This window comes from Castor canadensis, chromosome 1, assembly GCF_047511655.1.
Source record: "Castor canadensis chromosome 1, mCasCan1.hap1v2, whole genome shotgun sequence".
NCBI lineage: Eukaryota > Metazoa > Chordata > Mammalia > Rodentia > Castoridae > Castor > Castor canadensis.
Genome location: NC_133386.1, coordinates 200,678,764 through 200,706,763, shown reverse-complemented (window position 1 = coordinate 200,706,763; position 28,000 = coordinate 200,678,764). Strand labels below are relative to the sequence as shown.

The following is a 28,000-nucleotide window of genomic DNA, read 5'->3' as shown; positions in this document are numbered from 1 at the left end:
TGTCATGTGTGGAAGAATCCATTTCAGGACACATGGGTCTAAATAGAGTTTATTAAAAGTTAGGGAAGGGAAATACAAAGGGGAGCATGGTTAGGCCCAGGTGGAATCTGGAGGCAGAGAGAGCCTGCTTCTCCTTTCCAGGTGCTTTAAAAACCTACACTAACCCATGGGAAGGACAGAACCAGGGATTCCCATCCAATAATCAATGAGTGGGATGGGGAATGGGTGGTTTCGGGCCAGGCGAAGGCGGTCCCTGAGCCAGAGTGTGGTCAATCTGGAATGCAATATTAAGTTTCTATGAGTCCTGAACTTTCCTTAATTTTAGCTTGCCTCAGTAACATACCTGTTATCCTCCTCTAATTTTCAAAGGTCTTTAAAAAAACTTGGTCATTTGACAACTTAGACTGTTGCAGGAATCTCAAGCTGAGTTATGGGACACTGAGGTAGTTTAGCAGGAAGCAACGTGTGTCAGCAGAGACTCAGCAGACTCATGTCCAAAAGCTGAGCCCCGAGAACAAAGAGGTCTCACCTTATATACCCTTGCAAGCAGGTTACATAAGCAAAAAACGAGGTCTAATCCATATATGGTTATATACAATTTTATTTGTACTTTATCCTAGTGTTGTAGCAGGGAGGAGGATCAGAAGAAAACAAAGCCTGAGTTCTGATAAAGTAGCAAGGGGAAGGGATGGCATAGCAGAGAGATAAAACATAAAGAATTCAAAGGTGAAGAGGGTCACGTAGCACGAGGGGTAGAGGGGCACTTAGCACTAGGGTGAAGTAGCCTTCAGAGTTGCATGTAGCCATATATGGGTTAAACCTTGTTTTTTAATTTTATTGCCTCTGTAAGTAATCTGCTTGCAAGCATACATAAGGTGAGACCCCTTTGTTCTTGGGGCTCAGCCTTTGGACATGAGTCTACTGGGTCTGTGCTGGCACAATAAAACATTACTTCCTGTTAAACTGCCTCAGTGTCCCATATCTCAGCTGGCAACTTCCCACAACAGTGTTACATGACTTCCCCTCCCAGGGCTACGTGACCCTCTCCATGTTCAGATTCCTCAGGTTTTATCTCTCTGCTATGCCATCCCTACCTCCCTGATACTTTATCAGAACTCAGGCCTAGTCTGTTTCTCTTCTGATCCTCCTCCCTGCTACAAGACCTCTTCTCTTTTAAATAAATCAAGGATGACAAATATTAGGATTCTTAACTATGTAAAAAATGTAAATTGTTTTCTGATAGCCTAGAATCATACTAAGAGAAAATTAGATATAAAAAGATTCATATTTACAATTAGATTCTCATAAAAGCCAGCTGTATATTTCTCTAAGAGAGAATGTTATGTGACTTACAAGAACAATTAATAAATAAAATATCTAGAAGTCATTTAGATGCTCTGAAGATCTTCAAGAAGCCAGCAGTTTAGGTGTGCAGGAATGTGTCTTCTGTCTTTTTATTAAAATAACTTCCCACTGAAGAAATGGGCAAGTGAATGGAATAGAGCTTTTTCAAAGGAAGAAGTCCAAATGATCAGAAAACAAATGAAGAAATGCCCAACATTCCTGGCCATAAAAGAAATGCAAATCAAAACCATGTGAAGATTTCTCCTCACTCCTGTTAGAATGGCTATCATCAAGAACACAAATAACATGAGGATGTGGAGGAAGGGGTACCTTTTTTATTGCACTATTATTCACAATATTTAAGCTGTAGAAACAGTCAAGATGCCCCACTACTGATGAATGGATTAAGAAAATGTGGTGTTTATACATAATGGAATGTTATTCTGCCATAAAGAAGAATGAAAGTTTGTCATTTGCAGGTAAATGGATGGAACTGGAGAACATCATTTTAAATACAATTGGCCACATTCAGAAAGCCAAACTGCATGTTTTCTCTCAAATGTAGAATATAGACCTACTACAAATACAAGCAATGTTGTTCTATACACATAGAAATATATACAGAGCATGTAGCAAAAAGGGAACTGGTAGAGGAGACCAAGGGAGAAGGAAAGAAAGATAGCAAATAACAATGTAACAATGGAATACATCATATTTGTGTGGGATACAGACACAAGGAAACTTGCTGAAAATTGTTAAACAACACAGGATAGGGGGAAAGGTGAGGAACAGCAGTGGAGGGGATTACATTGATTTATGCACAATGCATGGGTAGGTACAATACCAAGGCAAAAGTTCCACTGATCAATGTATAGACACCTAAACAATGAAGGACAAGAATGAAAACCAGGTCACACTAACGGGACAGCACTAATGGGAGGCAGAGGGTAAAAGAAGGCAGTGAAGAAGGTAAATGTGGTTAATGTACTTTCTATAGAAGAATGCATATAAATTTTTTAAACCTGTTGAAATCACCATAATAAGGGGACTAAGATACAAAGGAGAGAAATGGAGAGAATGAACCAATTCAGAATATAGTACATATAATTCATTGTTTGAGATTTCTTCCTCTTCATTGTCACTTACATCCTTTATTGTGGAGTTGTTGACTTTTGGAAAAGACTTATTGGTTTGTTTCTTCATGGAATTTATTTTTTATTATGCTGGAATTTATGCATCTGGGGCTGAGTTTTTGGTTGGAGGATTCAATCCTCTGTTTTCTTTTAGTTAGAAATTTCTTATAGATTATTTAAGGCCTGGTTGTTGTGTATTTTCTTGTCTCTAGACTGGTGGTGTGTGGCTTGGTAGTCAAACATGCAACTTCAGTGCTCAAGACACTGGGTGCAGCTCTACTTCACTGAGGAAGAGGAAGCTTAGTTTCAAGAGTTATCACAGAGAATAAATCACAATCTTGAGATTAGGACAAACTGTAATGAAGTCCAATCATTGCTTCTGCTCCAACATATTTAGAGGAATGTAGGAGCAAAGAAGAATTATCATGTTCTTGGAAGACCTAAGTTAAGTGTGTTCACAGGAAGGGGATAGGTAGGGTAACACTAATGAATTATATGGGTGTATGGTTTTATAAGGCAAGAAGGAGTAGTTGTTCATCTTACTAATAGGGGTTAGTGAAAAGTGGGGTGAGGTAGGTAGGAAAGACCTAGTTAATGTGCTGGGAAAGAGAGGAGGAAGAGAGATGAAGAAAATTAAACAAGCCAGTGACAAAAATTTGAAAGAAAAGAAAAAAAGATGATCTCACAATATAGTTAAACTATTAAGAGTGTAGATAATAAAGAAGGATTATGAAATATGGGTGATAGAGCAGTTCTTGTTGGAGACTAAAGAAAGTTTAAGTGAGGGAGGGAAAGGACAAAGAGAATAAGGTTTAAGACTGAATATTGAAAGGTGGGTGTTGTGGTTCAAATACAATGACTGCAAAGAAAAGGAAGAGAAGAAAAGTAGAACTAAAAAGAAAATGAGAGAGAGTATAAAGTTATCCTAACCAGATATGCAAATTCAATACAAACAAATTAAAAAATCGGAGCAATCAAAACCTAACAGTGATGAAGACAAGTTTATTTTTGAAAAATCAGAAATTTCAGTGGCTTTTCTGACATCTATCTATCTATCTATCTATCTGTCTGTCTTTCTATCATCTATCCATCCATCTTCTATCTTTTTCCTTCAGAATTTGAGTCTTTAAAGTCAGTAGATGGCAGTGTAGTTTAAGACTTGACTGTGGAATGGAGTCTGGGCTTCTTTACAGCATGGGAGCAGTGTATTTGGAGATCTGAACACAATCTCCCTCGAAGCCTTCTGAGGAACAAGCCCTCAGTCTTCTCCCAAGTCCCCAAGAACTCATGGCAGTCCCTTCCCTTGTTGGATGCTGAACTCTGTTTCTGTGCATGCTACCACAGTTTCTTAACTGTAGCTAGTGGTCGTTCCCATCCAACCTAAGGGCTCTACCTTTTGTCTCAGCAGGGCATTCTATTTGGTGTATTTGTTTCCTGCTTCTTTTTCTTGTTGGATTCTCTGTAAATTAAGTCATGGCACAGGATGCTCCAAGGCTTTTGTGCACACATGTGGGGCTAAGCTCATATTCCCATAGTTCTGCTTTGTCTGCATTTATTGATACACTCGGGCTGTTGATGAAATCAAAACTTTGTTGCCAGGGCTAACTATTTTAGCAATTCTTCAGGGAGTTAGGCGAGAGAATTGCTATTTTTGGGGGGTGTAACCATGAGGAATAATGGCTGGCAATGTTACTCTGTCATTTTGCTATCTGTTTTCTATTTTTCCCTCAATTATGAAGGATCACTTTGCTGGGTACAGTAATGTAGATTAGTGGTTATTTTCCATCAAGGCTTGAAATACATCATTTCATTCACTTCTTGATTTAGAGTTTCTATTGAGAGGCTTGCTGTCATTTTGATGAGTTTGCCTTTATAGGTGACGTGGCACTTGTCTAAACTTGCAGATTTTAATATTCTTTCCTTATTCTCTACACCTAATGGTTTAACTATAATATGATGTCAGGAGCTTTTCATTCTTTCATTCTTCTTTAGAACTAAATAATACTTCATCATGTATACATACACCAAAATTAACACCTAGGCTGATTCCATAACTTTGCTATTGTGAATTGTACCAAAATAAATATGGATATGTATGCATATTATATGCTATCTTACATTCCTTTGGGTAAGTAACCAGGAGTGGTATAGCAGAACCATATGGTAGTTCTATTTTTAGTTTTTTAAAGGAATCTCCAGGAAGCCTCTTGGATACATTTAAGACAAACCCATGCCAATTCTTTCATGTTGTCCATATCAGGTCAACAGGGATAACTTAGCAACTCTGGAAGGAAAGCCAGGCACGGTGGGCAGCTCTTTCTCCCCCATTCCTGCAAACAGTGCCAAGGCGGTCCATCTTTCACCTCTGGAATTTTTCAGGTGGGACTCAACACTTGTTCCACTCCCACCCCACCTGAAAGCGCCAGTGGACATGGGTCAAACTTTGTGTGTCCTTAAGTCCTTTTTGTTTTGCCTTGAGGGAAAGTAGAAAGAACTCTATTTCTCTTCTTGCCCAGAATGGGGGAACTCAGCACACATAGAGATAATTCCCAAAATCTCTTTTAAAAAATCCTCCTCTAATCTCTTAATTCTTAACCCTTTACTATCTTGGGAGTGGCTATGGGTTGAAGTGGCTGATCTTACTTCTCTGTTCCTTGGTTGCTCTGAGAATGTGCTTCAGCTTATGTTTCACTCTTAACGCAGTGTTACAAATATGAAAATAATGAAAGCAAAGCTCTTTTTCTAATCATCTTATAAAAATGAACTAACTTTCAGTCATCATTTTCTTACCTTTCACTAATCTTTTAATTTTTAAGTTGGTATTGAGGTATAATTTATATACAGCAAAAATTAACATTTTTATGTGTGGATCTACGGGTTTTGACAAATATATCCAATTATGTTATTATCACTACAATCAACATATATAGTGTTTTCCTCCTTCCCCAAAGTTCTGTCATGTTCCTTTTAGTAAACTCCTCTGCCTCTCCTAGCCCCAGACAACCACTGATCTCATTTCTGGTATGTCATATAAGTGTAATCCACTGCATGTAGTCTTTGGGTCTGGGTTCTCTCATTTAACATCTCTTTCTCGTTTTGATATTTACCTATATTACATATTTTGACTGAGTAATATTGTTATATGGATGAATGTTTATTCATTCCTTAGGTGATAGACACTTTGATTATTTCTACTTTTTGTTATTATAAACAAAGTATCTATAAACAGTTAAATACAAATCTTAGTGTGGATATACATTTTCATTTTGCTTGGGTAGATTGGAAGAGGGAACTTTATAAATTAAAGTTTGTGAGAAACTGCCAAACCAGCAATCAGTCTTTTAAAATAAATTTTCCTTTGCTTTGAAGAACATCCAGATCTTATAGAGTGCTTTTCAGTTTTAATCCCAAATGTTCACTACTTACTCTCTTCCTCCTGCCTTAATTACTGTCCCTTCTTTCTTCTACTTTGACAATGTAAGGATACACTTTTAACAAATACTTTAGGGTCAAGAAATTACTGGTTATAGAAATGACAAAACATTTAGAAAGTAATAACAACAAAATATTACTTTTAAAATTGTCAGTTGTGACTAAGCCAGTAATTACACAGTAATTTAATTCTTATATGTGTATATTAGCAAGATTGACATTTATTGATCTGAGTGTTTTTATTCAAGAAATTACAGAGACACAATGGGCATATGCTTTTTTCTTTGCTCCCATTCTGAAATCTAACTAAAAAAAAGCAGTGAAAGTATTAAAAAAGGCATAAAACAAGAAGTACAGAAAGAATGACAAGCTGTCAAGATAGAAAAAAGTCAAAAAAACCCCAAAGCAAAACAAACAAAAGCCTGCGGAATTTGGAAAGCTGATATGTGAATGGGGGTTGATACAGGAGGCTAATGGAAGCTGAATATTAAGATTTCAGGGGAGAGAGTTACAGCCTAAGTGAACCACAGTATGCCACAGAAGCCTCCAAATGATCAGGAATTGGAGGTACCTGGAACCACAGGAGGGTAGAGGCCAAAGGATGCTGAAATAAGAGGCTTGCTTTGGATACCGTGTCTCTTCCTCAGGATTCTGTAGCCATGGGTCTGTTTCCCAACTTTACAGAAGATTAAAGGTATTTTCTAAAGAACTTGAAGGAGACAGGCTCTAAACCCACAAAGACCAGGCAAAATGAGGAAGAGAATAAATTTACTGAAGATTGGGAGGAGGGGGCTGGGATTAAAGGGAAGTGAACAAAGCAAATCTGTACTCTGCTTCTATTGCTTGGCTTCCAGGATTCTGATAGCCAGAATTACAGCCTCAAACAGTAGCTGGATGATTCCTGTATTAGTCAAAATAGGCTAGGTTGTGCTGAAGTAACAAACAACCCTATAAATCTTAGTGGATGACTGCAATGGTGGTATATTTCTCTTTTACACACAGTCTGTTGTGGGTCTGGACAATTCCCTATGAAGTTCCTTAGCATTTTGCACTGCTAGAAGTTCTAACATACAGTAGCTATCCTCTAACCAGGACACATCCTCCTTGGTCAGCACTGCAGGGGAGGACAGCAGTGGCAAGTGGCAATTAAACATTGACAATAAAGGCTTCAATCCAGAATACACAACCCCACTCTCATCTCATTGGCCAGACGTAGTCATGTGGATCATCCTATCCTAGGCCATTTTCTGTTACTGTAACAAAACACCCAAGACTGAGTACTTATAAAGAAGCTTATTTTAGCTCATGATTCTGGAGGTCCAAGGTTGAGAGTCAAATCTGCTGGCAGAGTCCTAAGGTGGTGCAGAATTTCACACAGCAAGACGCAGGGATCATGCATGTGTGTGTGTGTGTGTGTGTGTGTGTGTTTGTGTGTGTGTTCTGGTCTCTCTCCCTCTTCTTATAAAGCCACCAGCAGTATTCAATCATTGGTGGGGGTATCTACCCTCATTACATTATGTAATCTTATTACCTGCCAAAGGCCTCGCTTCTAAACATAATAGTTGAATTAAGTTTCTACTCTCTTACTTCCTATAATGGAGATTGAACTTCGTATGTGAACCCTTGAAGGATACACTCAAACCATATCCAAACTATATCACAGCTTAACTTTCAGTGAATGGGGAAGTGCAATTCTGAATGTGACCTGAAGATGAGGAGACCATATGTCCACAGGCACTGAGATTACTTTGTAGGGAAATTATTTAAGCCCAGAAAAAGACATGGGGTTACTTATATTAAGGTGGTACCCCAGTCCAAAAGCCATCTGTTTCCTGAGTTACCCTTTGGTGAGGCATGTGTCAACAGATCCCACCTAGTCACAAACAGCTTCCAATCAGAATATTGGTGCCTTGCTGTCTTCTCCTCCATTGTCAATACTGGGGATTGAACTCAGGGCCTTGTGCTTGCTAGCCAAGGACTCTACACTTGAGCCATACCCCCAGTCCTTTATGCTTCTAGTTTGTTTTTCAGACAGAGTCTTGTGTTTTGCCCAGGGTCAGCCTCAGACAGCAATACCCCTACCTCCACCTCCCGAATAGCTGGGATTACAGTTATGAACCAATACTTGGCCTTCTAGTGCCTCATTCTTGAACATAAACAAGCAACCAAAAATTGCTGGACACTTGAGAAAATCCTCTAATTTGAAAGATAGACAGCAAAACAAACAAATAACAAACTTTAAGAAAATAAATGTGATATAGGAAGCAGAAGAAAACTTATGCAAACAAAATTAATATTATTAAATAACTGGAAAATATATTTCTGAAACAAGAATAAGAGGTTATAAAAAGAATATTCAGGGAACAAGAGTTTTTGACATTCTGGTAAAAAAAATGAACTCAATCAGATCAGACCTCTAGACCAAAGGAAATACTACAGGAGACAGAGTAATATATTAAACAGTGCCCCAGGGACTAACCAGTAAAATTCAGTTTCTTGGAATCTGTACAAGAAAAGGAATTCACATTTTTTCCCAACAAATAAAAATGAGATGGAGGATGGAAACTACAGATGAAATAAAGACCTAAGGGACATATAAAACAATTGATGACCTTAAGTAGAAAAGAGACAGCTCAACATTTAGTGTTGATGAGTAAGTGAAATTATAAGCCAATTTAATTTATGAATATAATGCAAAAATTGAATGCAGTATCAGTGAATAGAATGCCTCAGCATGTTTATTAAAAATTCATCAACATGAAATCAGGTTTTATTCCAGGAATTTTAAGATAGAGTAACATTAGAGATCCTGTTAAGGTTATGCATCTCAATAACAGATTAAAGAAACTCAGACATGATCATATGATAAAAATGAAGATATGCAATACTGACCCTCATTCATGATAAAAAGAAAAGTCTTTTAGTAAAAAAAAGGAAAAACATTTTACCTTAAAAATTGTGTCTATCCCCAGCCTACTGTGGCCATCATGATTGATGGTGAAATATAAATAGCCTTTCCCTAAAGTCAGAACAGATCAAGGTATCCTGCTACTTAACAGTACATAGGAAGTCCCAGTTAATGTAATACATTAAGGGGAGAATGAAGGAGAAATGGGGGAAAGGGTGGGGTGTCATGGGGGGGGGGAAAAATCAGAAATCATATTATTTTTATTTATTTATTTTTTTGGTGGTACTGAGGTTTGACTCAGGGCCTCACACTTGCTAGGTAGGTACTCCACCACTTGAGTCACCTCACCAAACTAGAAATCCTATTATTATTATTATTATTATGTGCAAATGCTATGATTATCTTTTTGAACTAATAAAAGAATCCAGCAACTTTGCTAGAAACAAAATTGGTATAAAGAAATCAGGTACATTTTTTGTACCAATGTCAACAAAGTATAGCTTTTAAAAGACAGAATTATGAATAGCATAAAAGGTATAAAGTGCTTAAGTGTGAATATAACAAAAATTGTGCAAGACCCTGGTAAAAAATAAAACATTATATTGATGGACATAAAGGACTGTCTAAATAAATTGAGAGGTATATTGTGTTTATGGATGAGAAGAAGCATTCTAGAGATACACATCCCTTCTCCCTCTAAAAATCTGTACATTCTAGTTAATTCTAACAAAAATTCTAAAAAAAATGTGTGTGGACACTGACAAGCTTATCCTAAAAATTGTTGTGGAAGAATAAAGGGCTAAGAATATCTTGAAAAATTTGAGGGAGAATAAGGAATAGCCCTATAAGACTTTAAGGTTTAGCCAGGCCCCAGCGGCTCTCGCCTGTAACTCTAACTACTTGGAAGGCAGAGATCAGGAGGATCAAGGCTCAAAATACAAAATAAAGCGCTGGCAGAGTGGCTCAAGTGGATGAGCACCTGCCTGGAAAGTGTGAGGCCCTGAGTTCAAACCCCAGTACCTATGCGCGCGCGCGCGCACACACACACACACACACACACACACACACACACACACTCACACAGATTTTAGAGTTTGCTCTAAAGCAATAGTAAAGATGCCGAAGGGTCAGGCTTTACTCCCAGCTGTGTGTGATGGGGCCAGCTGTGTGGCCTGCCTCCTTCTCTTGGCTTGGGCCTTGGGATCTGCATGCCTCTAACTCATCCTCCCACTTGTCATCTCCTCTGTGACCTGGGTCTTGTCCAGAAGCCAGTGTCTTTGTTTCTATGGAGTCACTTTCCAATTATCTTTGTCATGACTTCTAGTTTTACTGGGTTACGATAAGGTTATATTTACTTTAAAATCTACTCTGGGGAATGTACGAGGATTTTCCCTGTGATAGATACATGATCAGTATTGGTAAATGCATGTAAGGGAATAATGTTGTTTTTTCTTTGTACGGTATGAAGTTTAAAAACACATATTCATCTCAGCTATTTGATGATGTAATTCAAATTCTCTATATCCTTCACTTTTTTCCTTGATCTAGTTAATTTGCTAAATACAGTTGTGTGTCACTTAAGTGATAGGGCTAAGTTCTGAGAAATGCATTTGTTTGTCAATTTTGCCATTGTGCAAGCATCAGAGAGTGTGTTTACACAAACCTAGATGGTATAGCCTACGGCTCATCCAGGCCTTATTATCATCTCATGGGACCACCATTGTTTGTGTGGTTGGCTGACCAAATTGTGGTTATGGCACATGATTGTACTGAGAGTAGTGCACTAAAGTCCTTGTGGGGCTAGTAACAGATTTGGTTCTGACTCTTTCTGAGTTTGTAATTAGTGTGCATTTCTGAGGTGGGGCCCGAGACTTGCTTTGGCCGAAAGCATGGTAGCAACTGTGGTGTGGTCACTTTGAGCAGAGGCCTCAAGAGCTTGTGATCTCATGCTTGTAAATGAGATGCCACTGTAAACAGTGTGCGTCAATCCCAGGCCTCCTGGGGCGTGTGAAATCAGGCGGGTCTTGTCTACACTCTCTATTTGCCTTCTCAGTGGCTGAAACCTAGATAGGGCGACAATGGAGCTTCAGTCACATGGCTGATGGTGGTGGAATGGTGACTAAAACACAACCCAGATGTTGAAGGCCTATTGGCCTGCGCCATTTTCTCCAGAACTGCCAGATAAGAATGAAGTAAATGGGGCTGGGGAAGAGGCTCAAGTTGTAGAGCATCTGCCTAGCAAGTGCAAGTGCAAGGTCCTGAGTTCAAACCCTAGTACTGCCACCAAAAAAAAAAAAAAAAAGAATGAAGTAAATGTCTGAATTCTTTTTTTTTTAAACTTTAGTGTCTGTTATTATTTTAGTTCATTTATTACATTGTACTTATTTGATTTTCTTTGGGATTTTTTTTTTCATTGCTCTAGAATTATGCCTCTTCAAGTGTATGAAATGTGTGGTACAGAAAATGACTTCAGGGGTACTTTGATGAACTTAATGTAATAGTGGTATATCATTTATAATTAAGTATATTAGAAAATATGTACAGACTTCAGTTCCCTAATTTGTTACTTGGAACAAGATTAATCAATGGAATTGGAGTTTTAAAAGAATTTTTTACAATTCAATTTTTATTAGAATATATTAATTGTATGAAGAGGTTTCATTATGACATTTCCATACCTGCATACAATATGTACTTTGATAGAGAATTTTTATGAAGGAGTAAATAATAATACAAATAACATGATATGATGACTTCCTGAATTTTGGGAAGCTGGTAATATTCCCTAGTCATAATCTATCTTGCTTTATGATAGGGATTAGATAGATTGATAAAATAGCAACTTCTTTTAAATTTGGCCACTTTGGCAAAAAGCAGTTTTTGCCTGAATGGAAGCTGAAATGAAGTCTTTGCAGCAAAAAATGCTAAAGGTGAGAGTGGGGGAAACAGTAGGAATGGGAGAGTAAAAAGGGAGGACAGTCCTGAAATTGGGGTTCTGGTTGTAGTATACTTGTGTGCCAGGCTGGTAAGTGGAGGAAATACAATTTTGGATCCGAGACTGCTCAGACCCTTAATATCACCCAAGAAAAGTGCTTTGGTTGTCTGAGATCTGTGCAATCACCGGCCATAAGTGCATGCTTTACTGCCACTTGCAAGTATTTATTTTTTCAATATAAATTCAGGGTCAGATTTAAGGCATGTCTAGGAATAAAGCATATCGTCATGTGAACTGAGCTGAAATGTTTGAATTCTTTAAGCCACTGTGCTCTGAGTATTTTGGTTAGGCTATAAAACCCAGGGAGTGCAGTGTAGGCCCTGAAGGAAGATAGAGCCAAGTCCCAGGCTCATGGTGGAGGAAGTCACAGAGTTGGAGCAACTTTCACACCTGGTACCTTTCCTCTGCCATGGGGATCAACATCCTTGTAGACTCAGGCTAATGACCCAGAATTAAACTAAGCTTGACTTGGTGGTGATAGGCAGCAGAATGCGGCCATACCGTGAGGTCCTGGGCAGTGACTGGCCTTTCTCTTATGTGGCCGGGGTCCCTCTGGAACCCTTATCAGTAGTGGACACAGTAAAGCTGGACACTTCCACTGATCCGGAGCTCCCGCAGTCTTTCCAGTGCCTGCTGGTCCAGGCTGGTGGCTCCCAGCCTCTGCCCATTGAGTGCCAGCTTCAGTCCTCCCTCCTGGCACAGAAGCAGCACCTGGCAGGGAGGGCTTGAGTAGGTGAGGGGCTTCCAGACAGACCCTCCTTTGCCTGTCTGATGTGTTATTCACAGAGACCTCCTCCCCTCAGAGGACACATGACTGGAACCAGAGAGACTCAGCTTGTCACCAGCTCATTGTGGCTTCTGACAAGGATCTTCCTGGCCCTTGGCCTCAGAATCACCATCTGCAATGGGAGTTTCTTCTTGTTGGGAAGTAGGTCTGAGTCCTGGCACACTGGAACCATTAGGATTGCTTTTTAATAAGGCTAAGGCTTGAGCCCCCACTGCATTACTTATGCCAGAGTTTCTTAAGGCAGGATTCCAGGCATCAGCATGGAGAGTTGAGAATCAAGGCCTGTAGGTTCTCTCTGCTGGGATCCCTCCAGTTTCCAGTTCAATGACTTTTGGCTGCCCACCCACCCTAGGATATATGCCCTATAGTCTCCCAGATCATTATGGGAATCAGCTCAGTGTCCATTCCTAGAGAGATGCAGTCATTTGGTTCAGACCTACCTCGAAAAAGCGCTGAGGGTAAAAGAGGAAGGGGGCTGAGATCAGCTTCTTGCGTCCCCAGGGGGAAACCCAGGCCAGGGTTTTATCTGCGAAGGAAACCCTGAGTGTCACAGGAACGTGAGCGGTCTCATCCCTCAGGCTCAGGGTGAAGCTGCAGGAAGCAGGCCCAGAAAAGGGGATCAACCTCCACTGTTCTCAGGCCATTGTGTACCCCAGGGGGAAGGCTGGATGTGGGATAGCAGCTGGAAGGTTCACAGTTTCTGAGCATTAAGTGTCTGTACAAGCTCTGGGATAGATGCTTGGATACAATATTTCAGAGGAGTGGAAAAAACATGAGTGAATCTCCAAATTGCCATCTACTGACTGGAGGACCATGGAGTAGGGATTACCTAGTTTGAGCCTCAGTTTTTCCTCCTGAAAATGGGGATAATTATGATAATGATAGTAGCAGCTAACATTTTTGTTTGTTTGTTTTGCAGCAGGGTCTCCCTATGTAGCCAGGCTGGTGTAGAGCTTGCAATCCACTAGCCTCAGCTAACTATGTGCCAGGTATTGTCTTAAATATTTTGTATATAGTTCAGTGGTTAGAGCCAGGCTTCAGGTGTTTAATCCTGGCTCTGCTGCTTTTTAGTCCTGTGAATTTAAGCAAATCATTAATCTCTTTGTGTCTGTTCCCTTATCTATAATTTAGGGATAACAGCAATATGGTTTCTGTCTTCCGGGGTTGTTGTTAGAATGAAATAAGTTAATAAACATAAAGTACTTGTGTAGAATAGTACCTGGCACATAGTAAGCACTCAAATGATACTTACTGCTTTAAAAAATTATATAATACAATATCTATCTCATAAGGCCCACCTCCCCACACAAAGAAAATAAATAGGAATGGAGGAGGCAATGTATGTGAAAACTAGGAAGAACCCGGTGCACAACAGGGATTTTACAGAAGCTAGGGTTTGCATTTCCGTAGTCTTCACAAAAATCCTGTACCATGAAATTTATCAGCTCACTCAGCTAATGAGGACAGGAAGTTAAATGATTTGCTCTGTTATTTGTAGTAGCTGTGGGGTCTCAGGCTGGGATGTGAACCAGGATCACAAGTCCAGACTGGGAAGATCTTTCTACTGGCATCTTCCTGGCACCTGCCTCTCAGTGAGGGCTCCAAGACTCTGTTCCATGTCTTGGAAGCTTCCAGACACCATCTTTGAAGCACCACCCCTGAGGGTGCTGTTGGCAGCAGGAAGCAGTTGAAGAGACACGGGATGCAGATGGCGGGGGCAAATTTGAAGAGATACCTGCCTTGGAGAGGTTTTCAGAGACTCCTATGAGACCTACCAGGAGGAGGCTTCATGAATTTCTAGCTTTGGAAAAGGGACAGTAAGGGCTTAATGTTGGAAAGAAGTTTGGAAAGCAAGGACACAGAGAATGTATTGTGTGGAGGCTGTGGTCTGGAACTGGTCAGCCCCATCACCCTCCCCAGATAAGTCTTTGTTTATGCATAGGCTTGAGACTTCTTAGAGGCATACTTGTCTTCTCCCTCCCTTGCCCCTCCACCACCTTATCCACCCTGGAGTGGATAAGGGACTCTAAATGTCTTGCAAAACTTTGTGAAGCTCTTGCAGGCTGCGACCACACTCCCTACTCAGTATGTGTGTGTGAAGTGGTTGGGGGGAGGGAAGGACAGGCTTTCATGACAAATGAAACCATGCCCACCAACTTTTGCTCCCTCTGTCCAATTCAACTATTGTTTGTTTCAGAAAGCAGCAGCATTCACTGCAGGCTTACCAAGTGCCAAGCACTGTGCTAAGGTTGGATGTTTGTGGCTCACAGCCATAGGAACGTTCTGCCTGGTCCACAGTATTCTTCAATTTTAAATAAATACCAAATTTAAAACTGAGTTTATATAAAAGATGATTTTCAACTTCTCTTTAAAAAAAACAGAAGATCTAGCATTGTAGCAGGGAGGAGGATCAGAAGAAAACAGATAGGCCTGAGTCCTGATAAAGTAGCAGGGGGAAGGGATGGCATAGCAGAGAGATAAAACCTAAAGGAGGTCACATAGCACGAGGGGTAGAAGGGCACTTAGCACTAGGGTGAAGTAGCCTATAGAGTTGCATGTAACCATATATGGGTTAAACCTTGTTGTTTTAATTGTATTGCCTCTGTAACCTGCTTGCAAGGGTACATAAGGTGAAACCCCTTTGTTCTCGGGCTCAGGCTTTGGACACCAGTCCACTGAGTCTGTGCTGGCACAAAAAAGCGTTGCTTCCTGCTAAACTGCCTCAGTGTTCCCTATCTCAGCTAGCAACTTCCTGCAACAGCATGACTGGGCCTATGGAAATGGCCTTTCTACTTCATCCCCTTCCCAATCTGGTGTGTTACCATTTATGTGACGTGTCTGACCTCTGAGAATATGTGCAACTGTGGCCCTTGAGAAAGAGCAGTTAAGTTATTCATGGTGTTAGTAATAACAGTCGTGTGACTTTGAGCTAGGACGTGAACCGGGTCTCAAATCTCCAGGGTTTGAGTGAGGTCGTTTTACTTTGACCACTGAGCACCTTTTTATTTTCCCCATCAGGTTTGGATTATTTTTTTCTCCTTTTTTCAACATAGAAACTCAGACTCAGAGAGGTATAGTGACTTGTCCAAGTACACACAGTTTACAAGAGGCAAAATCAGGAATCCAACCAGTCATGCCTGGCTTTGGAGGCCTATGCTATCCAGTGCTGTTATTCTAGGGCAGTTCCTGCCCTAGAATAAATAGAATGTATGATCAGGAGCACACTGGGGAAAGGTTTACTGAGGTCAGTGACTTAAATAAGAACATAAACAAAGCAGGGAGAGCACAGGGTGCTGTCCTCACTCTCCCCTCTCCTGCCTCCTCTGAGATAATTCGGATATCACCACATTGTGGAGCACTTTCTGTGCAAGCAAATGAACAGGCTGCCCTGGTCTAACTGGATTGGAGCTATAGGTCTGTGTTTGAGTGCCTCCTGGAAGAGAACCAGGCAGCATTTGTTTAGTAACTAATTCTTGTCTTCCAAGTACCAGCTCTCCTCTCTAGGGTACTTTGGCTGTTTCTTAAACTAAGCATTGTGTCTCGGTGGGAGTCCACATCTTCTCTCTGGGCTTCAGCCTGTGCCTGTACAGTGCTTTCCTGGGATCTATGATGCGAGACTGGTTGGTCTGACCAGAGGCACCACAGGGAGGATGCTCCTGCAAGTCTGACTGACTGCAGGCCCCAAATCCCAGCCTGACTTTCATGAGCTTGTGACCTTGGGAAACTTACTTCTTTCTGCTCCTCTGCTTTCTCATCTATAAGAAAGGGATTAAACAGTGGTGCTTGGAAATTGAAAGAGAGGGTTTTTAAGTTGGATACTTACTCCTTTGGCTCTTGCAAGATCAGTCCCCGAACTATGATGACTTGTCCAGGCCAGAGACCCTGAGGAAGAGCACGTGAGCAGGGCACTTCCTGAAAGTGATGGGAGAGGACTAAGAAGGTGATCACAGGGGGCTCAGGGAGGGTCCCCACTAATAGGATCAGCTCTTTTGGGCTACCCTCAGGGACCAGGGGAGCACCAGGACAGGCAAGTTTCTTGCAGCCAGGAGACCCAGCTCTGCCTCTTTATTAAGCACCTGCTGCATGCCTGCTGAAAACTTGCCCTGGCCCCTCCAGGCTGAGCACAGTGCCCTATGCCTGTACACTGTGTGCTCTGCCCATGGCTGCACTCTGGACTATAACAGCCATTCAGTGGTTCATTCCTTCACCAGCCTGTGAGTAACTGGAGGGCCAGGACTGGCTTGTTCCTCTATCCTAACGCCTGGCACTGGGCTCCATACAGAGAAATATCAAATAGCTGTTTGCAGAGTAAGTCAAGAAAAGAAAATAAAGCTGGAGCTGCTGTTTTCTTATAAGGAAGGTAAACTTTGGGGCTGAAGGAGCCAAGAAGACACCAAGCCTCCAGGAGATGCAAGGAAGGAAGTCACTTACCAGTCTGTGACTATACAGCAGGAAGGGCTGTTAGGAAAGAAAGAGGCAAGAGGTGGTCATTGGTGTTTGCTTAGGAAATCAGAACCTCTTGCTAGTATTCTTACATATGGGGCACACTTGGGGTTTGTGTCTTTCACAGCCGCAGGTGAGTTGTTGGACCACCAATGGGATCCTCTTGAATGTAGAGACCTATCATCTCTGGAATAACAGGTTAGAACTGGGCAGTGGGTCTGTCATCCCACATCCTGGGGCAAGTCATGAGTCTCATCTCCCCTTTTGTCCTGTAAGGCCAGCCCCAGCCACCTGACAGGGTTGCTGTGAGAATCTAAAGCTTCAACTGAAAGGCATCTTCTAATGGGAATCATGGGCTCTGCCTGATCCACCAGGCAGTCAGCAGGGAGAGGCAAATCCATACTCTCCAAGGGCTGAAGGGAGCCAGGTGTATCCATGGCAACCACAGCAGTGAGGGAAGGGGCAGCTGGGCCTTGTGCAATGTGGGGTCATGTGCAGGAAGGAGGTTGGACTGGCTGGCTCCGGTAGTGTAGCTTTTCAATTTTGTCCAACAAGGTCCAACATTGTTCTCAAAAAACTCACGTGTCCAACTGGATATTCTTTGCTGCCCTCCATAAATGGCTGTTGAGAAAGAGAAAAAAGAACTGGCAGCATCTGGGGCCACTGCAAGTTCTGAGAGTCACTTATTTGGCCCCTGCCTTTCTTGATTGCTTCCCACACCAGCTTGTCAATAGGCTAAAACCCGGTATTTTGAACTTACTTGGCCCTGCCTCAGACTTATTGCATCAGAGCCTCTGGGGCCAGGTCCCAGAGATCTTTATTTTCAATAAGTTCATCCTGTGGAATAGTACAGCCAGCTAGCTGCAGCCTGTGTAGGCCCCACTGTGCCCTGTCCTTTACCTCCTGGCCATTGCTCCTCAGTGTTATTCAGATCCTGCAGCTAGGTCAGACCAGGCTCTTGCCAGTGACCCCCTGGTGCCATTCTGCTGTTACCTTCTCTTCCCTCTCACCCCACTCACCTCTGACACCCCTATAGAGCCCCTTCCCCTTAGCTATTACTGGGGTATAGAGTCTTCTCTATTGGTGGGGTAAGTGGTCGGGCCCCAGGCCTCTACAGGCATCAAGGGAAGTCAGTGCCCACCACTACCCAGGCCTTGGCCCCAAGGGAACTTACATTGATGTTCAGGAATCCAACAGCCTTCACCAAGATGTCACCATATATGCCCAGTGTGTCTACCCGGGACAACGGGAGTCGGTAGCGGTAGTGGAGAAAATGCTTTCCATTTATACTCACCTGGAGAAGCAGACAGAGCTCAGCTCAACAGCAGCCAGTGTTTGCTGGGTTCATAAGCACATCCCAGCATGGGTGAGTACTACTTCCTGGACATTTATCTGTTTGGTTTCACACCAGCTTTGCAAGGTAGGTACATTTTACAGATGAGCTTAAGTAACCTTCCCAAGGTGGCAGAGCTGGCAGATGGCAGAGCTGGTTTTGGAACTAGGGCACTTTTTATGCTCCTCTTTATCTATGACAAAGCACTGCTCCATCATCAACCCATGTACAGGTGAGAAACTGAAACCCAAGAGGCTGAGAGATAACTCATATCCCTCCAACTTCCCTCACACCGGCTGCCTTGTTCTTTGGAGTTGTTTGAAGTTCTCATTATCTTTCTGGCAGGAGTTCATATCAGAGGTTAAGGTCTCCCTCTTCCCTTCTGTCTCAGCTACAAGATGGGGATAATGAAAGAACCTACTTCAGAGGTTGTGGTGAGCATTTAATGGGTTTAGGTCAGTCCCTGGTATCCAGTAGATGCTCTCTAAATGCTTGCTATAAATATGGCAATGGATCTCTCCAGAGGCAGGCCCCATCCAGCTTCTTGCTGCCACATAGGTTTAGGGCAGTCTGGAACCAGGTGTAGCAGCTACTGAATGCTTTCCCTGCAATTCTACTCCCCACAGTGAGGTGGGGAATTAGTTGGGGGAAGGAAAGGAGGAGGGCCACCAGTTCTAGATTATTCCATGACTATCCCTTCCACTCACCTTCATCTCCTCATTTTCAAAGAGAAAGACGATGAGGAAGCTGGCCCCTTTCTGCAGGTCTAGGCCAGGCCACCGGGCCTCTGTTTGCCACTGTCCATAGTATAAGGTGTTGCAGATGACATGGGGTTTGGTGGTGTGGAAGCGAGGGTTGAAGTGGATGGCGATATCTGGCCGGGGACACAGGCTGCAGCCGCACTGGAAGTCCACCTGAAACCTGGTAGAGGGTGAGGCTTTCAAGCTGCCGTTCTGGTTGGAGACCTTCAGAGATCCTGAAGGCAGACTGGAACCCCCAGGTCGATCCTCTAAAGCTGAGCCCCAGCACCCGGGGTCTGCCCCCTTACCTGCGTGCACATAGCGGGACCACACCCTGCAGCATCACCATCTTGCCTGCATGAAGGCCGCCAAAAATTGTTGTGACATAAGGCACCATCTGCACAAGGGGAGAAACTCATACATGCAGGTTGGAGAAAGGGCCAAGGGACCCCTATAGGTCTGGAGTTTAGAGTGGGAAGAACAAGAAAACTCAACTTTCCCTCTTCAAACAGAAAACGTCTTTACAGGGAAAAAACAATCAAGTTTTTCTGAAGTATTCTCTTCCACCTACTCTTCTTTTTTGGACATACATATGTCAAAGCCACATTGCCCTGGGGAAGCCTAATCAAGCTCTACTGTCCCTTTAGAGTACCAGACAGCTAGCTTTCCCTGCTCCTAGGGCACAATAAGCTGCTGTGTAGCCAATGAGGCTTGACATCCCCTAAATGCTACCCTGGTCTCCAGAAGTCTGGTATGGAGGCTTCCTGGGGACTGGTTAGTAGCTGGAGTCTGGCAACTGGAAGGCCAAAAGAACTGACAAGTTGGGAACTGAGAGAGGGCCTCAATGTAGACCCTCGGAGAGATACCTAACAATAAGCAGCTATACTCCCTGGCACATCTTTCTTTCCTTCCTTGAGCTCCCAGAGCACTTTGCTCACATAACTATCTTGACTCTTGGTCTTTGGTGTAGAGGGGCTGGCTGGCTGTTTTCCCTGGGATACCACAAGCCCCTTAAAGCCGAAACCTCCTCTTTTCCTTTGGTAGACTCAATGCCACGTTGGTGTGCACAGCATGAGCTCTGCTGAGATGTTTGCAGAAGGAATGTAAACAGAACTGCAGGTACACTTTGGATAATATTGCCGGATCAGACTCAGAAGCCCAAACCACCTAGAAAGAAACGGTAGCCTCAGCACTGCCTTTCAGGTGAGCTTGAATCAATGGTCCTGATTCCAGAATCTATATCCCCAGTGGACTGACCCACCTTTCCAAGCATGTTAAGGAGGTTCTAGATGGCTTGGCCCTTTACTCAGGCACCTAGGGAGACTGGGAGTCCCAGCTGTCAGAGCCCCTACAGCACACACAGGCTCAGCAGTTCAATGGCTTTTACTTCCCAGGTTCCAGGAAGGGTCTGTAATTAACTGAGCTCATGCAGCCCTCTGGGAGGAGAGGATCAAGTAAGGGAAAGAGATAATTACTGCTCATGACTGGGGGTGTCTGTTGGGAATTCAGCATTCCGTAAAGCAGCTTCAGAAAGTCTCCCGGTCACTGAACAGGAGGAGGCAGAGAGGAGCCCCCATTGCATCCCCGATTGGGCAGTTCCTCCACAACCCTCCTTTCCAGACTGTGCTGAGGCTGCTCTTTCTAGTAGTCAGTGTCCCCCTCAACGATCTCACCCACTCCACCATCTTCCTAGCTACCCATCCCAGTAGGGGCACAGCACTGGGTTGCTGAGTGTCACTAATTTTAAAATGTAAGGAACCTGGAAGCCCAGCACCAAACTTACTCTCTCAAGTGGGAATTTGCTGGGTCAGCCACTTGGCTAAGCTTAAGAGAGCCTTTCAGAACCCTGAGCAGGTCCTAGGGGCAGGAAGGCCCAAGACTGAGGCCATTCCTATCCCTGGGGGAGTCTGGACCTGGCTGAGAGGATCCCTGAGATCTAAGAGGGTCCAGATCAGGACAGCTGCTCACCGGATGGAAGACTGGTGGCTGCAGAATGAAGGTGTCAGGAATCGGGTCCAGATTTTCTCCAGGTGACATGGGGAGAAGGTTTTCAGCCTCTGGGGCAGTGATCCCAGCTGTTAGTCTCACCTGCACCCTGCAGGGCACTAAAGCCTTTGAAGGAGAACTGGGAGGGAGGAGGTCCACCTCCAGGGCTCACACCAGACCCAGCACCAGTGGTGAACAGCAGAAGAAGCAGCTTTGGCTGAACTGGGGCTGAGGGCAGAAACTCTGTGTCCAGGGGTGGGTCTCTGGTACTAACCAACTAACTGGCCCCTCTGGGACTGAAGCTCATAACCATTGCAGAGGGAAGTGAGGGGCTGGCTCCTTGGTGGCCAGCAGGGCTTTGTGTTCCCAGGCTCACCTGAGCAGTCACTGGATCAGAGGAAGGGGTGGTGGCACATGTGTGCAGGTTCCAGAAGAAGCCCTGCCCCCAGTTTCCGGGATTCTCCTCCCCTTACCACCAAATGGTCTGGTCTTTCTCTCATTTCCCTGCCCTTTTCCCCGCCCCTCTTTTTTCCCCCAAGTTGTACAGCTCCTGGAGGCTCCATCTCAGGATTAAGTGGAAATGCCAGGTACCAGATGGGATCACAAGAAAGTGGAATGAGAAAAGAGAAGGGAGAGGAGCATCTCCTTGTCTGTGAAAAGGTAGCTTGGATTAGTGGGAGCACTGGACTGGAGAAAGAAACCTGGCTATTTGCTCAGCCTCTGCTTTAGCATGGTGCTCTGTGCCCTTGGACAAGTCACTTCCTCTCCCTTGGCTTCTCTTTGTTCATCTGCACATTGAGAGGCTGACCACAGTCTCACAGTCTTGCAGGAGGCTTGTATCTGAGACTGAGGCAAGATTCCTATTTTAGCAGACTTCTTCCAGTCCTCGTTCCAATTCCAGTAAAGCTTTCTCTTTAAAATCTGTACAGCTTCTCAACTTTAGCCTAAGTTGGGAGATCGCTGGATCTGACCATAGTGTCAGACTTGGCAGCAGGAAATTCCTGGCAGGATCAGGCTGGGTGAAGGGTGAAGTGCATGGGGTGCTCCTGGAATGAAGGGGAGTGTGCATGAGGACCCTAGGATGAGGAATCAGAGCCAGAACTAGTCAACCTGTGCTTCTCACCTGGAGGCTTGACAGAAATGCAAATTTGGGGTTCTACCCCAGACCTACCAACGAGGGCCCTCTGTGGGTGAGGTGCAGGGATCTGCATTTTAACATGCCCTCCAAGTGTGCTGCTGCACATGTATGCTTGAGAGACCCTGACTTAGCTCATAACTGAAAGGGATTTGGGTGCTAAGCCATGGTGTTTGTTCAGATCCTGCTGTGTAGATAGAGCTGGGTGGCAGAAGGTGTTTATGTGGGGAAATTTGATCAGAGCTGAGTGAGAGTGTGTGTGTGTGTTCAGGAAGAGTAATCTATGTACACAGAGGGGAGGAGAAACAAAAGGTGGAGAGACCAGTTGAGCAGGGATGTGGAACCCTGCACTAAAATCAGATCTGGGTTCTGTCCCAGCCTCAGTTGTGCAGATCTTGTGGCCTGAGGCCAGTGGTACCCTTCCCCCCACCCAGACCCAGTTCTTCTGCTGGGTAATAGAGATGGAGGAGGTATTTGTTTCCTAGGACTGCCTTAACAAAACACTACAGATTAGAGGGTTTAAATAACACAGAAATCCTTACTAGTTGGGAGGCACAGAGTCTAAGATCAAGGTGTTGACAGGTCTGGTTTCTTCTGAGGCTTATCTCCTGGGTTTGTAGATGGCTTCCTTCTTGTCCTCATGTAGTGGTTCGTGGTCTTTATATTTGTGTCCTAATCTATCTTATGTAAGGACTGTGGTCATATTAGATCAGGATCCTCCCATATGAGTGCATTTTACCTCACCTCTTTAAATGTTTTTTTCCTTTTCTTAAACTTTTACTGTTATCGTGCTGGGGTACATTGTGACATTTACAACAGCTCAATATATCATAGTTGAATTAATCCCTTCCATCATTATTCTTTATTATACCTCCTCCCATTCCTGGAATAGTTTCAACAGGTGTCACTTTTCCATTTTCATACATGAATACATAGTTTTTCCACCGTATTCACCTTCCTACCCCTTTTCCTTCTATCCTCCCCCCTCCCACTGGTCTTACCTCTTTAAAGGCTTTGCTCCCAACCAGTCACATTCTGAGGTCCAGGGAGTAAGGATTTAGCATACACTTTTTTCATAATAGAGGAGCTCCTGTAACTGCTCTCTTCAAATTCAAGGGCTAGTTCCATGGCAGCCGAAAGAAGAAAGTGGGGAGGCAGCTGAAAGAAGAAAGTGTATTTCCTTCTCTTTTTCAAAAACCCTGGTTTTACTCTTGGGGATATACCCAAAAGACTCTGACACAGGTTACTCCAGAGGCACCTGCACACCCATGTTTATTGTGGCACTATTCACAACAGCCAAGTTATGGAAACAGCCAAGATGCCCCACCACTGACGAATGGATTAAGAAAATGTGGTATCTATACACAATGGAATTTTATGCAGCCATGAAGAAGAACGAAATGTTATCATTCGCTGGTAAATGGATGGAACTGGAGAACATCATTCTGAGTGAGGTTAGCCTGGCCCAAAAGACCAAAAATCGTTATGTTCTCCCTCATATGTGGACATTAGATCAAGGGCAAACACAACAATGGGATTAGACTATGAGCACATGATAAAAGCGAGAGCACACAAGGGAGGGGTGAGGATAGGTAAGACACCTAAAAAATTAGCTAACATTTGTTGCTCTTAATGCAGAGAAACTAAAGCAACTGAGCAACTGAGGGCAATAGGAAAAGGGGAACAGGTACTAGAGAAAAGGTTAGATCAAAAAGAATTAACCTAGAAGGTAACACCCACGCACAGGAAATCAATGTGAGTCAATGCCCTGTATAGCTATCCTTATCTCAACCAGCAAAAACCCTTGTCCCTTCCTGTTATTGCTTATACTCTCTCTACAACAAAATTAGAAATAAGGGGAAAATAGTTTCTGCTGGGTATTGAGGGGTTGGGGGGGAGAAGGAGGGGGCGGAGTGGGTGGTAAGGGAGGGGGTGGGGGCAGGGGGGAGAAATGAACCAAGCCTTGTATGCATATATGAATAATAAAAGAAAAAGAAAAAAAAAAGCAAAACAAATAAACAAAAGGTCACGGGGGGGGGGGCGGGGGGAAATAAAATGCACATGAAACCTTTGTCATTATGGAGAACATTCTGGTCCTGAAAGAAATCTGAATAAATGTAAAAGGATTAAAATTAAAAAAAACAAAAACAAACAAAAACCCTGGTTTTGAATAGCTAGGAGAGACATGAGTGGGCTTAAAGCACCTCAAGAACATTTCCATTCTCCAGAATTAGAAGGGACATTGGGGTCTGTGAGTCTGTCAGAGGATAGAGGAGGGCAAAACTCTCTTCCTGAGTCGAAGTGGCCAAAATGAGGGAGCACTTGGGAGAGAGGTCCAGAGAAGGACTGAGGTTGCAGAGGAACAACTGCACTGGTGACCCTGATGGTAGCATCTTTTCTCCTAGCCCAAGAATGGCATCCGCTATCCCCACCCCACTTCTTTACCCTTGTCTCTCTACTCTTGTGGTGAGTAATTCCTCAAGGACAGATAACTCTTGCACCTTTAGTATCAGACAAAATGCTTGGCACAGAGTGAGTATTTGAAATACATATACTGAGTGAGCGAATGTGACCAGTGATGCATATGGCTCTTGGCTAACTTGTTCCTGCTCTGTCTCTCCCCCAGCAGGTGTTGAATTGTGGCCCACACACAAGCTAGTCATAAGCTCTTTCAACTGGTCACAGATTATAATTGGGGAATTTTTTTTACCTCTATCCATTAGTTATTGATTAATAGTCTGGGAAGCACAGTCTGTGTTAGGGATCTTGAGGTATTCCACTCCTCTCCATTTTTCATCCAACAGCCTCTTTCATAATCCCTGCTCCTGAATGGGTGTGACTTTGGGCTTAGAGGAAGGACTAATGCATACATTAACCTTCTTTGGTCTATATCTTTCTTTCTTTCTTCTCTGACTGCCTTCTAGGTCACTGGAAAGTCATCCAGAGATCCTTCTTTCCTAGGGACCAGTTTCACATCACCCTGGAACAGGATGGGTGGGATAATTAGGAGAAATACCAGGCAAGAAGAATTGACAGAGCCTGACATTTGGCTGGATGAGGGATATGAGGGAACCCTATGAGTGGGAAGATTCTGGTGGTATTGGTGAAAAACAGGGAAGGTGTGGGTCTGATCCAGAGGGGTGACAAAGTGACTAATTCAATCAATATCACTTTGGATTGGGGGTGGCAACTGCAAGGCTGGAGCCTGGACACAGAGAGTGTTTAGTGTGCATTTGTTGAAGAAATGAAGGTGCTATTGCCTGAAAGTATTTTAATACATTGTGGGGAAAATGGTTTTAATGTATTTTAGTGCTATCCTGGATTGCAGAGGGGTTTTAGCTGTCATGGTTCACAAGAGTAAGTAGTTCCTGCTCCATCATGGTGTCAATGTAGAAATGACTACAGAAAGAACTGTTGGCTTTGCAAAATGACCCACCTCCTGGGATGACTTTAAATGAAAACAGTGTTCATATCTGGATGCCGGAGGCTCATGCCTTTAATCCTAGCTACTCAGGAGGATTGTGGTTTGAAGCCAGCCTCAGCAAATAGTTCATGAGATCCTATCTGGAAAAAAAACCAACACAAAAAAGGGCTGGTGGAGTGGCTCAAGTAGTAGAGTGCCTGCCTAGCAAGGGTGAAGCCCTGAGCTCAAAACCCAGTACTGGAAAAAAAAAAAGACTGTTCAAAATTCAATTACACAGTGGATTGTAGATATGGAAGGTGCACCAGTTACCTTCCATGGAAAAATTTCAGTGTCTGTTTAACTTTAGTTGATACACTTTTGACTCTCCTCAGGTTATGTTTATGGCTGAAAATGCTGTTCATCCTCACATTTATAGCAATGGTCATATCTGTCTATCCATTCTCACAGAAGACTGGTCCCCAGCATTCACAGTTCAGTCAGTTTGTCTTAGCACTGTCAGCATGCTTTCCAGCTGCAAAGAAAAGAGACCACCACCGGATATTTCTTTTTATGTGTAAACATGTGATAAGAATCCAAAACAGCCAGGCACCAGTGGCTCATGCCTGTAATTCTAGCTACTCAGAAGGCAGAGATCAGGAGGATTGTGGTTTGAAGCCAGCCTGGGCAAATAGTTCAAGAGACTGTATCTTGGAAAAACCCTTCACAAAAATAGGACTGGTGGAGTGGCTCAAGGTGAAGGCTCTGAGTTCAAATCCCCGGTACCACACACACACAAAAAGAATCCAAAGAAAACAAAATGGCAGTATCATAATGATACTTGATGCCACTGTCATCTTCCTATCAGAAAATTATCCCACTGAGAAAAATGAGCACTTTCATCATTTAGTCTTTAAACTTTAACCTTTGACTGAAAGTGACCTATAGGCAATGAAGAGTTCTTCCTTTCACTGCATTGTTACTTGTGTGCATTCTGGGCACACGCTGATTGCTGGTTCAGTCCAGGAACTGGCACGATTTTATTAGTCATACAGTATTAATGCAGGTGTCAGGAAATGTCAACTATAATTTCATTTTAATTTTTTTAAAGCTTTTGGAAAAGTTTCAGGTCTTCATGTATTGTGCAATAACAATGATTTCTTTGGTTGTTTGGGGACATTCATTGCAGGCAATTGGCGTTGTAATAGGAAAACTTTTTATTAATTCCTTCCACCATGATTAATGCATGATAGGGCCTATCAAATGAATTTATCTGTTATAGTGAGATTATAAAATAAAGTGAGGTATCCAACCTTACTTTGAAAGTCACCCCAACTGTTTATATTTGGATTCCATGCACTGTGATCTTAAGGTTAACAGCATGAATTAACATGCATCTTTAAAGGACAATAATGACAGATCACTGCATATTTATCCAATTGTTTATATCTGCTGTCAAATTGTTTTGACATGGAAGGTTTTCAAGTAACATTGGCAGAGAGGTACAATGTGTCATCCCTATGGTGAAAATAAATTTATTTGTCATAAATTCATTTGTTCTTCAATCTCTGAAATAAAGGTATGAATAATATAGAGTATGACTGGTGTGATCAAGGCTTTAGTTTGGAAGTAAGAAAGATGGCAGTGATGATGAAATTGCTGTAGTCTGTCATCTGGGCTTTTTACTTGTACATTAAAGATTTTTTCCAAGTAGATTACTCTTGTTACTTCCTGCTAGCATCAGCATGAGCCCTATTGTCTAAAAGCTATTTCGTTTATGTTTAGAAAATCCATAAACATTTTTGTGTGCAATCTTGTTCCTTTTGGTATGTTTTAAGTCAAGATTGAATGTTACAGTACTTTAATTGTAAACTTTTGTCAAGCTTTTTTGAAGTTTCTTTACTTCTATCTTCTTGTCCTTCAGTCCTGTACCCTAAAATAAGAGAAACATTTTTGACAAAGAAAAAAGAATTAAAAACCTCTGAATTCTCAAGATTTTGAGTGTGCCTTCTCTCCCATGTGTCCTTCCTTTGCTCCCTAACGTTGGAGTAGGTGCCACCTCCCAGGCTTTGCCTACACTGTTTTGCATTACCTTGCGGTTTCCTCCTTCCTCTTGCCCTACCTTTCCCTTCAAAGACTCCCAGATGCCCAGGACTTCAAGAGCCAAAATCCACGCTCTTCTCGGTTCCAGGACGCTTTCACCTTGTCCGTGTCCTGCGCGCCTCCGTCGCCGCGCTTCGTCCCCCGCGCGCCTCCGTCGCCGCGCCCCGACCCCGCGCGCCTCCGTCGCCGCACTGCGCGCCCCGCCCCCCGCGCGCCTCCGTCGCCGCACTGCGCGCCCCGCCCCCCGCGCGCCTCCGTCGC

General features: G+C 43.2%; 1 protein-coding gene across 5 annotated transcripts; it reads right to left on the bottom strand.

Annotated features, from left to right (window-relative positions):
• Positions 1-11,085: 11,085 nt before the first annotated feature.
• On the bottom strand, positions 11,086-27,899 carry Lgals12 (galectin 12). Of its 5 annotated transcripts, none has more exons than XM_074047927.1 (11): positions 25,673-27,899; positions 23,238-23,394; positions 21,084-22,147; positions 19,424-20,282; positions 19,083-19,296; positions 18,217-18,336; positions 17,625-17,663; positions 17,031-17,057; positions 16,423-16,511; positions 13,040-13,190; positions 11,089-12,523 (listed from the first exon to the last, which is right to left on the bottom strand). In XM_074047927.1, the coding sequence occupies exons 4-11, from the start codon at positions 19,510-19,512 to the stop codon at positions 12,377-12,379; spliced, it is 876 nt and encodes a 291-aa protein (XP_073904028.1). In that variant the 5' UTR covers positions 19,513-20,282; positions 21,084-22,147; positions 23,238-23,394; positions 25,673-27,899; the 3' UTR covers positions 11,089-12,376. The 5 variants fall into 5 exon arrangements, with proteins under 5 accessions (XP_073904044.1, XP_073904028.1, XP_073904031.1 ...); XM_074047930.1 differs by having other exon boundaries at positions 19,424-19,574; XM_020152022.2 differs by having other exon boundaries at positions 19,424-19,512.
• Positions 27,900-28,000: the final 101 nt, after the last annotated feature.